This window comes from Corvus hawaiiensis, chromosome 19 (genome assembly GCF_020740725.1).
Source record: "Corvus hawaiiensis isolate bCorHaw1 chromosome 19, bCorHaw1.pri.cur, whole genome shotgun sequence".
Lineage (NCBI taxonomy): Eukaryota > Metazoa > Chordata > Aves > Passeriformes > Corvidae > Corvus > Corvus hawaiiensis.
The window spans coordinates 9,197,987-9,211,622 of NC_063231.1; the positions used below are offsets into that span (position 1 = coordinate 9,197,987).

At 53.5% G+C, this 13,636-nt stretch overlaps 1 protein-coding gene and 1 long non-coding RNA gene across 3 annotated transcripts; both read right to left on the minus strand.

Annotated features, from left to right (window-relative positions):
- Nucleotides 1-32: 32 nt before the first annotated feature.
- LOC125336053 lies at nucleotides 33-5,942 on the minus strand. Its single transcript, XM_048324160.1, has 13 exons — nucleotides 5,892-5,942; nucleotides 4,475-4,605; nucleotides 3,955-4,034; nucleotides 3,655-3,777; nucleotides 3,433-3,512; nucleotides 3,214-3,334; nucleotides 2,834-2,923; nucleotides 2,375-2,479; nucleotides 1,995-2,160; nucleotides 1,451-1,545; nucleotides 861-1,010; nucleotides 515-669; nucleotides 33-279 (listed from the first exon to the last, which is right to left on the minus strand). The coding sequence occupies exons 2-13, from the start codon at nucleotides 4,602-4,604 to the stop codon at nucleotides 33-35; spliced, it is 1,542 nt and encodes a 513-aa protein (XP_048180117.1). The 5' UTR covers nucleotide 4,605; nucleotides 5,892-5,942.
- Nucleotides 5,943-5,949: 7 nt separating this feature from the next.
- Nucleotides 5,950-11,887, minus strand: LOC125335997. 2 transcript variants are annotated; one of them, XR_007207612.1, is made up of 3 exons: nucleotides 11,540-11,887; nucleotides 7,131-7,251; nucleotides 5,950-5,982 (listed from the first exon to the last, which is right to left on the minus strand). It is a non-coding gene; the product is annotated as an uncharacterized LOC125335997 (long non-coding RNA). The 2 variants fall into 2 exon arrangements; XR_007207613.1 differs by lacking the exon at nucleotides 5,950-5,982 and adding an exon at nucleotides 6,642-6,660.
- Between the last annotated feature and the right edge of the window lie 1,749 nt (nucleotides 11,888-13,636).

The following is a 13,636-nucleotide window of genomic DNA, read 5'->3' on the forward strand; positions in this document are numbered from 1 at the left end:
TGAGGCGCTGGCAGAGGGCTCACGGCAAGGGATCAGGGCCTTTCCTGGCAACTCACGGCTCTGCGAGAGGCGCAGGTGCCTTCTCTGCGAGGGTTGCACCACTGGTTGCGGAGCAAGGTAGCCAATTCCGTTAGGACCTTGTCCAAGATCTCAGGCATGGAGGACAGAGTGTCGCACAGTTCCTGCACAGTGCTGGAAGCCAGGGGCTGCCTCAGCCACAGCACCGTGGCCAGGACCAGCCCCACAGAGCAGAGCCCATGCTGGGGGTCTCCAGGGGCCCTGCCGGGGAAGCCTGACAGGGTTGAGGGGGAGTTCTGGGAGCACCAAGCTGGCTCTGGACTGGCTTGGCTGGCTTTGGCTGCTGCAGGCCCAGCCAGAGAGCTGGAAAGGTTTGTGGGATGGAGAGCCTGGCTCCCTGAGAAGTCCTGCAGCATTCCTTGGATCTGGCACACACAAAGTCTTGGGGTCCCACTCCCCACATGGAGCAAGCCCTTCAGATTGTCAGGGCCAGTACCTGTCTCCTTGAAAAGCCATCTCACACAGGCTGATGAGCACTGCTGAGCCATACTCGTTGGTCATCAGGAGAAACAGTGACTCCACTTTCTTACAGCCTGACTCCGTGGTGATGCATGGCAGGGTTTCAAGGATGCAGCTCACTATCTTGGGCACCTGGAGAGGAAACAGGTGAGCATGGCACTGCCACTGGAGTGCAGCCATGTCCTCAGCTGCCCTTCCCGTTCCTCTCTGCCACCTTCAGGTGGCTTCAGGTGCCCAAGTCACCTGGATTTGTGAGGAAGGGATGGAGGGAGGAACAAGGCCTGACAGGGCTGAAGATGGCAGTCCAGCCCCCGGGCACTTACATCCATCAGCCAGGAGTCTGGGTCTCTCATGGCCACATCCAGCATGCTGCTGGGCACCTCCTTGTCAAGGATGCTGTCATCTCTCAACGCCCCAATGGCCTCGAGGATGACGTCTGTCCTCTCGCTAGAGCGGAGATATCTTCCAAAGGCCTACGGCAGGAAGGAAGGAAGGAAGGCATGCCACTGAGTGCCCTGGTGGTGCTGCTTGGCTGGGCAGAGGTTCCTGGCAGTGCTGGCAGCACATCCCTCAGGAAAGCTGACAGCAGTGCCTGCAGTCCCTGGGTGGGAGAGGGTGAGGAGAAAGGGCCCTCCACATCGGGGAGGAGGGCTCATGGGCATGGCGTGCTGGCCCTACAGAGAACCAGGCTCTTGCTGGCGGCCAGGAGGGCTGGAGCTGCTGCTGGGGCTGGAGCTGCTGCCAGGACACCAGAGTGCAGCCCGTGTGTTGTCCCTGCTCAGGGATGGCAGGAACCTTCTTGCCAGGGCAGTGAGGCCCCACCGGCCCCACTGGCTCTGGGTCCCTTTGCTCACACAAATGCCCTGCTGATGCCACAGACAAGAGACCCGCAAAGCAGAGGGGGGCTCTTTACCTGGGTACAGTCCTTGGTGCTCAGGGAACACAAGGAGGAGGTGGTCACACCTTCCCAAACGAGCTGGTCTGACCTGTCAATTGGCCTTGACTTGTCTAAACAGCAGGGAAAGCACAGAAAAGTCACTAAGGTCATCAAACCCCCCTGAGATCTGCTTGCAGGACAGCGGGACAGAATCAGGCAAGATTTCTGGAGGGCATCAGCAATAGCTTCCTGCTACAGGCAAGAGGGAGCAGCCATGCTGCTGGATCTGCTCTTCTCTAACGGGCAAGGCTTGGCTTTGGCACCTGGCAGTCAATTGCAGCTTTGGCTGTGGGGGCCACAAGGCAGTGGGGTTCAAGGGCCTGAAAGGAAGGGGAGGAAGGGGAGCAGTAACAAACAGATCCGGGATTTGAGGCGAGCACTCAGCTTCTGCAGCAGAGTGACAGCTGGGATGCTACAGGAAGCAGCTGGGAGGGGCAAAGCAGGTCAGGCAGCAGATCTGTCAAGAGAGCTCTGTGTGCACAGGTGTGAAGGCCACAGCTGCTCTTGCTTTTTTACTTACAGAGGAATTCAGCGAGGGAGAAAAGAGCATGGAAGGCTGTATAGCTTGTATGTTCACTGGAACATCGGAAAAGAATGAGACGTGCCAGCAGCTTTCCCACGATTGGGATTGAGATGTCTTCAGGGCAGACACGTCCAGAACTGTCTCTTCCAAAGTTGACAGAGGCCTGGATGAGGGAGGCATGAGAAGAAGGGCTAAGAGAAGGAAGTTAGTGCCGAAGACTTGTACCCAAGAGTGTGCCCAGGGCTGGATTCCCGGTGAATCTGAGCTTTGCAGGGCTCTATGGCCCCATCTCTTGGAGCAACCAGCTGGGCAGCAGCCCTGGCATGGAGAGTGGCAGGGAGGGGAGATGGCCTGGCTGGAGGGCGCCTGGTCCTTACCTTCAGAATGGAATAGTTGGACATCAAATAAGTAAGGACACCGATCCTCCCCAGAGCCCTCTCCTGCACAACTTCTCTCTCAGACTTGGTGAAGTCCAGCAGCATCTGGGATGAGAGAAGCTGCTGGTGAGCACCAGAAGCAAACACAGCTCTGCTCCTGGGCCAGACTTGTATCATCCCTCGAGGCTTCCTCCGACCTCACACAAAGTCTGCAGAGGGCTGCCTATCCCTGGGGTCCCTCAGAGGCCTGGACAAAGCTCCCAGGACAACCTTTTGGCCAAGAAGGTGCCACCCTCTGCAGCCACTGTGCCTCCGAGGAGCCTGGTGCCAGCCCCTGCTTCCTCACAGGAGCTGAGCATCCTCCCCACACCACGCCCTGCCTGCTCAGCACTGGACTGGGCAACTCCTCCCCTCCAGGGTGAGGAACGCCCTGGGACCCCCACTCGGCCTGTGCCAGACCTCAAAGATGTCCTGCAGCTCCTGGCTGACACTGGAGACAGGAAAGCTGAGCACCAGTGTCCTCAGCATTGTGTCCATGGCCTTCAGGGTCTGCAAAGACGACAGAGAGCAGTGCCTGTGATTCTGCTCTTCTTTCCCCCACGCCCAGGACACTGATCTGAACTCTCAGTGCCTGAGGAGGAAACCTGAACTGCTCAGGAGAGACACAGCGATACACAAACTGCTGGGGACACAGCCACGCCCATGGGAAGGGGACAGAAGGGTGGGCAAGCAACAGCAAGACCTCACCCTGCCTCAGATCTCTGGTCATGGGGCAGCACAGGGTGACCAGGGAGCTGCCCAGAAGGACTGGACACTGCTGGAGCTCAGCCAGCACTTACCTTGATGTAGAGGGAAGCGCCTGAGCGTGGCATTTCCCTTTCTGGGGGAAGCCAGAAGACACTTGAGAAACATGCAGAGAGGAGGCTCTTGGTTTTGCCCTCCAGCACATTCTCCACCAAGCTGCAAGGACACAGGAGAGCCAGTTGGACACTGGTGCTGGGAGCAGCCCCTCGAGGCCTCGTGCACGAGGCCTCGGAGCTCTGGGGCAGGGGGCCCACCTTAATTCATCGATGGTAATCATGGCGAGATACCGGACCCGTAAGGACACATGGTCCCTTGGCTCCTTTTCCAGGATGTCCTGCAGAACACAACCAGGATGGGACCTGGCAGCTGCCAGCACCCAGTGCCTCCAGTCCCTGCCCCACCCAAGTGCTGTCCACACAGGGTCCCAGTGCCAGGGGTGCTTGTCCCCATCCCCAGAACACCAGGTGTCCCCTCACCTTGATGTTGTCCACCACTTCGCACGTTTGGCAGAATAAATCCAGGCCCTGGGTCAAGCCACGTTTCAAGGCGGTTTTGCACAGCACGTAGACACTCTTCAGAAATGTGAACTTGTGGGTGTCCTGGTAGCCAGGGGACAGAGACACAAATGGGGAGTGTGGGAGGGTGGACACAGCCAGCAGCACCAGAGCACTGCCCTGTGGGAAAAGCAGCTCTGCCCAGGCAGCAGCCCTCCACAGCCCAGCAAAGCCCCTGCCAGCAAACGCCAGCACAGCCACTGTCCAACTGGCCCCAATTACCTTGTCAAGGCTGCTGACAAAGGCCATGATGAAATCCACAGCTTCCTCTGCTTCTTCATATACAGGCAACCAGCTGGAATCTGCCAGAGGGCAAGAGCAGGGAGGGCTGCAGAGGCTCTGGCCACAGGAGAGAGCCAAGGAGACCTACCCTCCACCCAGCCCCATGCCCACCCCCCTGGCACGGCCTTTGTCCTGTGCAGCTCGTGGCTGGAGGCAACCAGCAGAGGAGCTGCTCTGCTGGAGCTGGGAAGGCCTCAGTGCCCTGGGCTGATGGGCAGGAAAGGTCCAGAGCCCCACTGCCCCTCACTGCCCACACCCTGGAGCCCCTCTGCTGGTTTTTCTTGGCAGAGGCTGTGCTGGGGCTGGCCTCCAGCCCTGAGCTGCCCTGGCATTCAGGCGACATCGTGCCTGTCCCCCAGGACTGTTGTTGTCATCGTGCCAGGAAAACGTGATCCTGGCCCCGTGCAGGGTGTGCTGGTGGGCCCCAGCCCTGCCCAGCCCCACGGGGCCCCTCGCTCACCAATCTGCAGTGGCTGCATCGTGGTCGTGTCGTAGAAGGACAAAGGCTGGAGGTATAAAGAGCTGCTCTCCTCGGAAGAGCTGTCCTCCTCCCAGGCCTTCCTGGGGAAGGCGGGGGGTCTCTTCTCCATCCTTTAGGATACACAATATGGGGGATGCTGGGGTGGGTGTTGGGGTGGTGGTGTGGCAATCTTTGGTAAAACACTTCAGCCCCACAGTGATGCCTTAGATTTTAACTTTGATAGTTTTCAAATCCTGCACTGCCCAGTGGGTAACTCGGAGTTTCTTGTAGCCTGTTAATTTCTGCTCGCTCATGCCAGCCAGACATAACAAGGCCTCTCCAGGCCTGCTCTTCAAGGACACTCAGACTGTCCTAGGCCCAAAATGTATAAACCAAAAGCCTCTGAGAGGGGGGCAAGCTGAGGGGAAATTACATCATCAACCTGAAGCTTTAATTGGAGAATTAACCCTGACATGCAAATGAACCAAAACTATAAAAGTGTGAAGAACTCGTGACCTGTTGTCCATCTTGGGGTCCATCTGGGCAGTGGCCTCTGGCTCCCCAGGGGTACCTTTGAAGGCCTTTCAAATAAACACCTACCTTTATTCCCTTACTCCTGTCTAGTCTCTGTTTCTAGGTGGCCTCTCAAGGCACCAACAGGGCTACCAGGGGTGATGGGGCAAGACAGGCTGCACTCAGGGGCTCCTTGTCAGCTCCAAGCTGCTGCCTGTCACCATCCACCGTGGGCAACAGGCACGCTGACCACGCACGCTGCAGTGGGCTGTCACAGAGGGCCCCACTGTGACACAGCACCTGCCTCTAGCAACGGGTTCCAGGGCTTGTTGACACGGAACCTGTCCCCAGCAACGGGTCCCAGTGACCCACCACCCCGGCAGGGAAGGGCAGGCTGTCCCCCAGGGCACAGGCCTGGCATAGCCTTGGCCACCTGGCTGCTTTCAGGGTGCCTCCAGACCTCCCTGTGCCCTCCCATCCCCTCGGGACATCCCTGGTGCCCTCCCATGCACCCCAGAGCCCCGTGTTCAGACACTCCCATATGCCTTCAGGACATCCCTTTCCTTCCAGGATACTGCAGAGCCTGACCTCTCTGGGGGGGTGTAGGAGTGCAGATGGGAGCGTGGCAACCTGGGAGCGTGGCAACCACCACGATAATGCTGTGGTCCTCATCATGCTGGGAGCTCTTGTCCTCTGGTCCAGCCCAGCTGAGCAGCCTGAGCTGGTGCAGGTGCTGCGGGGACCGGGGGCAAACTGGGACCTCTAGAGCACATCAAAAGGTGCACTGGGGTGCTGAAGGGGAAACTGGCCCCACTTTAGCCCCTGGTCCCTGCAGCACTCCTCCATCAGCCTCCTTGCACCCTTAGGAGCCCTTCCTTGGCCCTGATTTTACACAAAAGCTCACCGTTTGCCCTTTCTGGGGCCTGCAGAGGCCGCTCAGGCACAGTCCGACCACAGGACTCCTCCATCTGCCCTGTAGGTGTCTTCAGATCGCTCTGGGTCACAGAATCACAGAAACATTAAATTTGGAAAAGACCCCCAAGATCATCAAGTCCAACCTTTGACCAATCACCACCTTGTCAATTAAACCAGAGCACTGAGTGCCACATCCAGTCGTTTCTTGAGTGCCTCCAGGAATGGGGACTCCCTTCCAAAGCCTGAAAACTGTTTCCATTATGAAATTCTTCCTAATGATTACAGACAAACGTCTCCTGAGGCCTTCAGTGCACCCCTGCCCCCCTGCAGAAATGCCCCTGGATGGAGGGCTTGCAATGCTGGACTCTACAAAAACACTTTATTCCCCCCCGCAATCTCCCAGAGCTGTTGGTTATGTCCCAGAGCCTTCTCAGGATCCCTCCTGTCCCCTCCTGAGGCACTCCCGGTGATGGAGGCACTCTGTCTGTCCTAGCTGGGACTCCTGAAGCTGCTCTCTAACCCCTCAGTGCAGAGGCTGGTGGAGCTCTCAAACCTGTGGTGGAGCCTGCGTTGGCCATGAAGGCACCTCAGAGCTGCAGCCTGTGCTGGTGGGCAGGGATGGGGAGATGGTCTGCCTGGAGGGACCTGCTCCTTACCTCCAGAGTTGAATAATTGGATGGCAAAAGGGTCAGGACACCAATCCTGCCCACAGCCCTCTCCCACACAACGCTCTCAGCTCTGGTGAAGTCCAGCAGCATCTGGGGTGAGAGAAGGTGCTGGTGAGCACTGGAGCAGACACTCTCCAGGGTGAGGAACGCCTTGGGACCCCCACTCTGCCTGTGCCAGACCTCAAAGATGTCCTGCAGCTCCTGGCTGACACTGGAGACAGGAAAGCTGAGCACCAGTGTCCTCAGCATTGTGTCCATGGCCTTCAGGGTCTGCAAAGACGACAGAGAGCAGTGCCTGTGATTCTGCTCTTCTTTCCCCCACGCCCAGGACACTGATCTGAACTCTCAGTGCCTGAGGAGGAAACCTGAACTGCTCAGGAGAGACACAGCGATACACAAACTGCTGGGGACACAGCCACGCCCATGGGAAGGGGACAGAAGGGTGGGCAAGCAACAGCAAGACCTCACCCTGCCTCAGATCTCTGGTCATGGGGCAGCACAGGGTGACCAGGGAGCTGCCCAGAAGGACTGGACACTGCTGGAGCTCAGCCAGCACTTACCTTGATGTAGAGGGAAGCGCCTGAGCGTGGCATTTCCCTTTCTGGGGGAAGCCAGAAGACACTTGAGAAACACGCAGAGAGGAGGCTCTTGGTTTTGCCCTCCAGCACATTCTCCACCAAGCTGCAAGGACACAGGAGAGCCAGTTGGACACTGGTGCTGGGAGCAGCCCCTCGAGGCCTCGTGCAGGGGACCCACAAGGGATGAGCAGATTCCCCCCCAGAACACCGGGTGTCTCCTCACCTTGATTTTTTTTCTGGGTGGCAGAATAAATCCAGGCCCTGGCATAAGCCACGATTCCAAGTGGTTCTGCACAGGGAGGGGACCAGGAGAGTTTTCTGGCTGCTCTGGGCTGGGGTCCCCAAGGCTGCAGGAGCAGCCAAGCCAGCTCATGGGGCAGCTGGAGGGCAGAAGGAAACAGACCCCCCTTGGGCACCACGGCTGCTCTCAGCCCCCTTGTCAGGGACAAGGACATCTGCCCCTGGAGGGACCTTTTCTCATGCAAATGTGGTTACATATTGAAAAAAAATTGGGAGAGAAAACCACCTTTTGCTCTCAGCCCTTCTCAATCCCATTGCTTCTGGAGAGGTTTGGATATTTATTAGTAATGACCTCAAGTGCATCATCCACTGCTGCTCCATTACAAGGCCCGATTGGGCTGTAGGGCTGATTTACTCAGGGGGACATTGGGCAGCAGAACCTTTGGTACCTCTACGTGAGAGCATTGAAACTACAGGCAGTAATTCAGGGGTCAGAAAAACCACAGCTCACTTTAGGGCCTCGACCCAGACATGGGGGGGTACATACAGGAGAAAGTTTTACTGCTACCACTCATAACAGCAGCTTTACTAAACCCCTAAAAAACAATTACTGTTGGAGTTGAAAAATAATGAAGTAGGTAAATCATTTACAGGGAGGGGGAGAGGGCCTGTTTAAAACCCTATCAACTGTGACTGCTCTGAAGCAGCCCCCAGAGCCTGCAGCAGTCTTCAGTTAGGTGCACATTATTTAATTGGTTTCAAGTGATTTTCTGGACTGCTAATCACCATGATGTAATTAAAAACCGGGGCAGCATGTTGCTAATGCCATAGCACATCAGAGATGTTAAACTCCTGAGAGTTCCTGGAATAGGGATGGCTGCTCCCCTTGCCTGGAGTGTTTTGAAACAACCAGACAGGAGATGTCTGCAGGTGACTGAAGCAGAGGCAGGCAGGCAAGTGGCCACCAGTAGCTGCTGAGGAGTCAAGGTGAAATATCCATACACATTTTAAAAAACATCCACTGCTCATGAAAATACAGATTTTGAAAAGCCATGACTTTTGGAAGGAACACAAGTTCTCCTTCTTACAGACATAGGCTGTCTCACTAAAAAAAAGGTGAAAAAAGGAAAAATGAAGTTTTGCTTCACAGTTGGAGTTGTTTAACTCCTCATTAAATGGTTTGTGGTCTCCATGATCCTCATGGGGTGATGAATCTTTCTCATGCTTCTCAGGACCAGCTGAGAGCAGCTGAATAAAGCCCAGCCATGCTTTCACCCTCGTGTGTACAGGGTAGTGGTGGGAGAAAAGGGGACTAAAAAAAAAAGGGCCAGTAACTCAGTGTGAAGAAGGGATAGAGACTGCAAGCTCTGATGGATGCTGGAGAGCACCTCTTCCCTGGAAAGGCACCATTGGATCAGCTTCGTCTGCTTAAAGACTTTCTGCAACACGATCCTGAAAGCACAACAGTTCATCTCATGGCTTTCTGCTGCACAGCTCATTTTCCACAAAGCTCCAGCTAACTGGGCTGCAGCCCATCCATGAAGGAGTTTCAGGTTTTTTGGTTCATTTAACTTTCCTTTTTACCCCAGTGTTGATACAGCTGAACCTCAGCAGCACGGCTAGGGCAGGTTTCTTGCAGAACCACAGATGTGGCAGGTGTATCTAACACTGGTGTCAGGGGCTAACACAGAGCACTCACCCAGCCAAAGCTGCTCTGCCACTTCTCACAGCCAGTGTGAGAAGATCAAGGGGCAACTCAAACATTTCCTCACCCACTGGCTACAGCAGAGGTTCACAGGAATGCAATCACTTGGCAGCATGGGAGGCAGGAAGAATATTTCCACAGGAAACAGCAATTTTAGAACAGGAGCCTACTCCCAAATTGACGGGCTCCAGGGAGGAATTGCCACCTCTGCTGATCACCAGAACCATCCCCTTGTATCTCCACGGGCTCTGTTCTCCAGCAAGGACAGTGGGGGCATCTGGCTCATGGGACTCACCTCCATCTCAGACATCCTGCAAAGGACAGGGCAAAGCTCTCCAGCTCCTTCAGAGTTTGGTTGTGCTGCTTATTCCCCCTGTCCCCATCCAGTGCCCTGCAGAGATGCCAGTAGGACAGGCCAGGACACACAGGCAGACCCTAAAAGCAGATCAGCTGCAAGAAGTAGGAGAATAAGGGAACAAACAGGAGGAGCTGGAGTTCCTTCAGCAAACACCAGCCACTCACACCCAGCTTTCCCCCAGGGCAGACCTGACTCACAAACCAGCCCACCTGAGATCACTGGCAGGAGAAAGAGGATTTGAGAGGAAAACTGTAGAGCCTTAACAAGGTCCTTTGGTTTTGTTTGCAAAAGGATCTATTTGAGGAGACATCACTACCTGAAACTTTCAGCCTCTTCCCATGGCATTGTAACAAACACAAGACAATAAATAATTCCAGTGTTTGCCAAGACAAGAAGAAAATTCAATCTCCAAAGCAATGGCATCACTTCCAGCAGCTCCAAGTGAAAAGCTAATGACCTGCAATACCCTGATACATGTTTTGTCCTACAAGTTAAGCCAGCTCACTGCCTTTCCAATGGGTATCCTTAGGCTTTCTGCCTCTGGCACAGCTTCAGTGAGCACTCTCAAAGGGACCAGAGCAGAGTTCCCCCAACACCCCCACAGGAGCCAGGAGAGCAGAGCTGCTGTCCCAGGGTTTAGATGTCCTTCTTTCTCCAACCAACCATTAAGCACAGTCACGGACACACAAAATCCAGCACTCTTCTCCAGCTGCAAACACTGAATTTCCCCACCCCTTTTCCCTCTTCCAGCCTCACACCCTGGGATCTATAGCTTTAGGAGCATTTTAGTCTGTGGGTTTTATGGTCAGAACCAGCTTGGTGGAACAAACCACCACAATCTCTAAAAGATTCACCTGGTACCCTGAGGGTCCCACCAAGAAGACATAAGTTGCAGTCACTTTGGAGAAAATACTACTACTGAAGGAAGTACAACAGCAACAGAATAAAACCCAAGGAACTTCAAAAGATCCTACAGATTTTTTTTTTTTTCTGCTCTAAGTTCTTTCCCAGAAAAGAAGAAGAGTTTATGTAAGAGATCATTTTGGTATCACTTTCATTATACTTTGCCCTCACTGGTCTGCTCTATGCCACTCTCAACAAGCCTTTGCAATAAAAACAAATAAAACAGAATCATGGAAAGGGACAAAGAGCCTCTTTCCTAAGTGAGCATACGAGTGCAGTTTGCATCCACAGCTCCAACTAGCCCCTGCAGAGAGAGCAACCAGCAGGACATTGTGGTTGAGCTGAGAAATCTCTGCAAAAAATCCCAAGTCTAAAGCACACTTTGGCTTCCCACCACCTGCTCTGAAATAAATTTTCCACAGCAACCAATAGAAAACATTGCTAACATTTTCATTTCTCCTGCAGTACATTAAGTAGAATGAAGTTTTTCACTGGTTTAACTTCTCTGTTTTAAAACCACTGTCCTTAGGTACTAATGCTTTATGTTTGGATTCTGTTTTGTTTCATTCTGAACCCAAGGTTCCACCAGGTTGGATTGTTCATGAGTCAGGTTGCACCTGGGGAAATGAACAGTCAGCTCCAGCTTGGGTGGCAGCTTCTCCTCGGAAAGGAGGAAAGCTGCAAGGATTTCTCCTGCAACCCTTCTGACAAATTCTCCCTTATTTGCAAACATGACAGGATGGCACTTGCAGAAAAGAACATATTAGCAAGACATGCTAAGGAGCTAGGAGGGGAAAAAAAAAAAGATTAATGGATATGGGAAAAATTAGTCAGGAATTACATAAACAGGAAAATGCTGTTAATCCATTTATTCTATTATTTCTGTGGTCACTCACACTTGAGGAAGCTGTTGTGTTTCTGCATTCACACAGTGTGAGTTCACACAGAGCTCTCTGGAGGTTGCCAGGCTGGGCTACAGATGTGGTATAACTTAGTTACAAAGCACCAGTAACGCACGTTCCTCCTTACGGAGAACGCGTGCAGCACAATAATCATTTCCCTCCTGCCACAGACATTTCAGTGCCTGCTTCTCAAAGTCTACTTAAAAACTAGAAAGCAAGAATTTTTAAGAGAACAGACTGGCTGGAAGACAGGGCCCTCTAAAGAAGAAGGCAGTGTGAGTACCTCAAAAGCTGTTTGTGTCCAAGGAAGCCTTCATGTCTCTTCCCTTCCCTTCTCCAAGTGCCTGCACAGCCTTTCCAAATCCCAATTTATTCAGCTCCTCTTCCAGACAGAAATGCAGAAGCCACTAGGATCTCAGAGAAAAAGACAATTTACTTGGCTCCTCCCATCCTTAAAGCACCCACATATCACACACAACTGGATGTTCACTTTCTCTTCTGGAGCACAAGTCAGCAGTGCCACAGAACAATGCAAACAAGGCAAGTTCCTGCACATGGAAAAACCAATCACACTCCCAAAAATGTGAGGAACGAGACAACTCTCAGAAAAATTAAAATAATTTATTAAAAACAAAAAAATTGAAAAATTACAGAAATTAGAAAAATATAAAAATTTGGGATCCTAGTGGCACAGGAGGTATGCCCCAGGAGCACAGGGATTAGAGATCTTCAGGCTTAGACAGCACTGGACCTTTGGGGGAAGAATTTGCAGTGCTGGGCTGACTTTTACCTAATCCAAAAGCCAAGGAAAAATTATTAAAAGCTCCTTAATAGGAGTAAGGCTTTAACACCCAGCACCAGCAACCACTACATCTAATCTGCAGTGATCTCACTTCGGCCTTGCAGCTTTGCAGCTGGAATGTTGAATTTTTCTTATCGCAGTGGAGAGGGGGGAGAGCCGAGCCGCTCCGGCTGCCCACGGCAAGGCAGTGGGGGGGGTTCCACGTCTGGAACAGGTCCATGGCTCCAGGATGGCCGTGGCCTGGCCCGGCCTGGCCCAAGCAGGGCCTGGCTGGGCCCGCTGGCCCCCACACGGGGCCCGCAGCCACCTGTCCCAGCGCCAGAAACGAGAGAGAGCTTGGGGGGGAGTTTGCCTATTCTTAAATGTGGATCACAGAGGTGGTCACAACTTTAAGTGGCTTAGAGAATTGTCCATATTCAAACTGGCCAGCTGATAGGTTCTATCAGTTCCCAGAGGAAACTGTAAGCATCCCTTGGCAAGGACGTCCCTTCCGGGACTATGCTTGCTAACCTATGACACACTTAAAAAAACCCATCTTGAATTGTTCTAGTGAAAATATTCAGGAAAATAAACCTGTCCAGCATGAGAGCTTTATGTAAGTTGTTCAGTTCTTGTTGCAGAGGATGGTGGACGAGGCTCAACTTTATCAAAAATGTCATTAAAATGAAAAACCCTTTTGCAGGCAAACAGAGGAGAATGACAAAGTTCACTGATCAGGCCACTGCTGTGACCCAAAGGCAAATGCAGCATGACCTCAGCCTCCTCAGCGTTAGCAGTGCCCACAGCAGTCAGCCCCCCTTCCTGAGGGGGATCCCACCCCCTCGGGATCCTCCAGCCTCCTCCTGGTTGTCCCTGGGCCTGGGAGGCATCTCTGCTCGCTGGGGCTGGCCCCAAACGCAGCACCAAGGCACAGATCCCAACAGAAAGACACGGCACAGGGCACTGAAAGGAGTAAAATCAAGGCAATCTATTTTTTAAAATGATATGTATATATATACAGATATGAATCAATTCTTTGAGCTGGTGGAAGTCCTTAGCAGCTCAACTCGAACAAAACCAATTTCCAGAGCAGGCAATAGCTGCTCAGGACAGGGATTGTCCTCCCTTTGCTTTACACCTGCAGCAGCAGCTTTCCTGGGCAAGCACAGGAGGGAACAAGCAGATAAACCCTCAGCTACTGATTTGAGTTTGGCCCAGCGATTGGGATAGAAGCAGCCCTTTGCTGGCCTGCCACTCCTGCCACTCCTTGCAGAACAGGACTGGGATTTTGCACGCTCTCCTGGAGCAGTCTGGCATAAAAAACTCCTGTGCCAGTCCCAGCACCAGCCACTTGATGGCCGTCCTGCTCTGCAAGAGAGGGACACCGGGGACAGAGCAGGGACCTGCCAGGGACCCCCGAGCTCACCAGCCGGGAGCTGAGGGCTCCCCCGACACCCCCGAGCAGCTGCCCCACGGTGCTGTCCCTCACCCGGGTGTTACAAACGAGAGGGCTTGCGATCACTTAAAAAATCACTGGTGAGGGTATGAGCAAAAGTCAGATTTAATATTGAGCGACAAAGCACCACAAGTTCGTTGGCC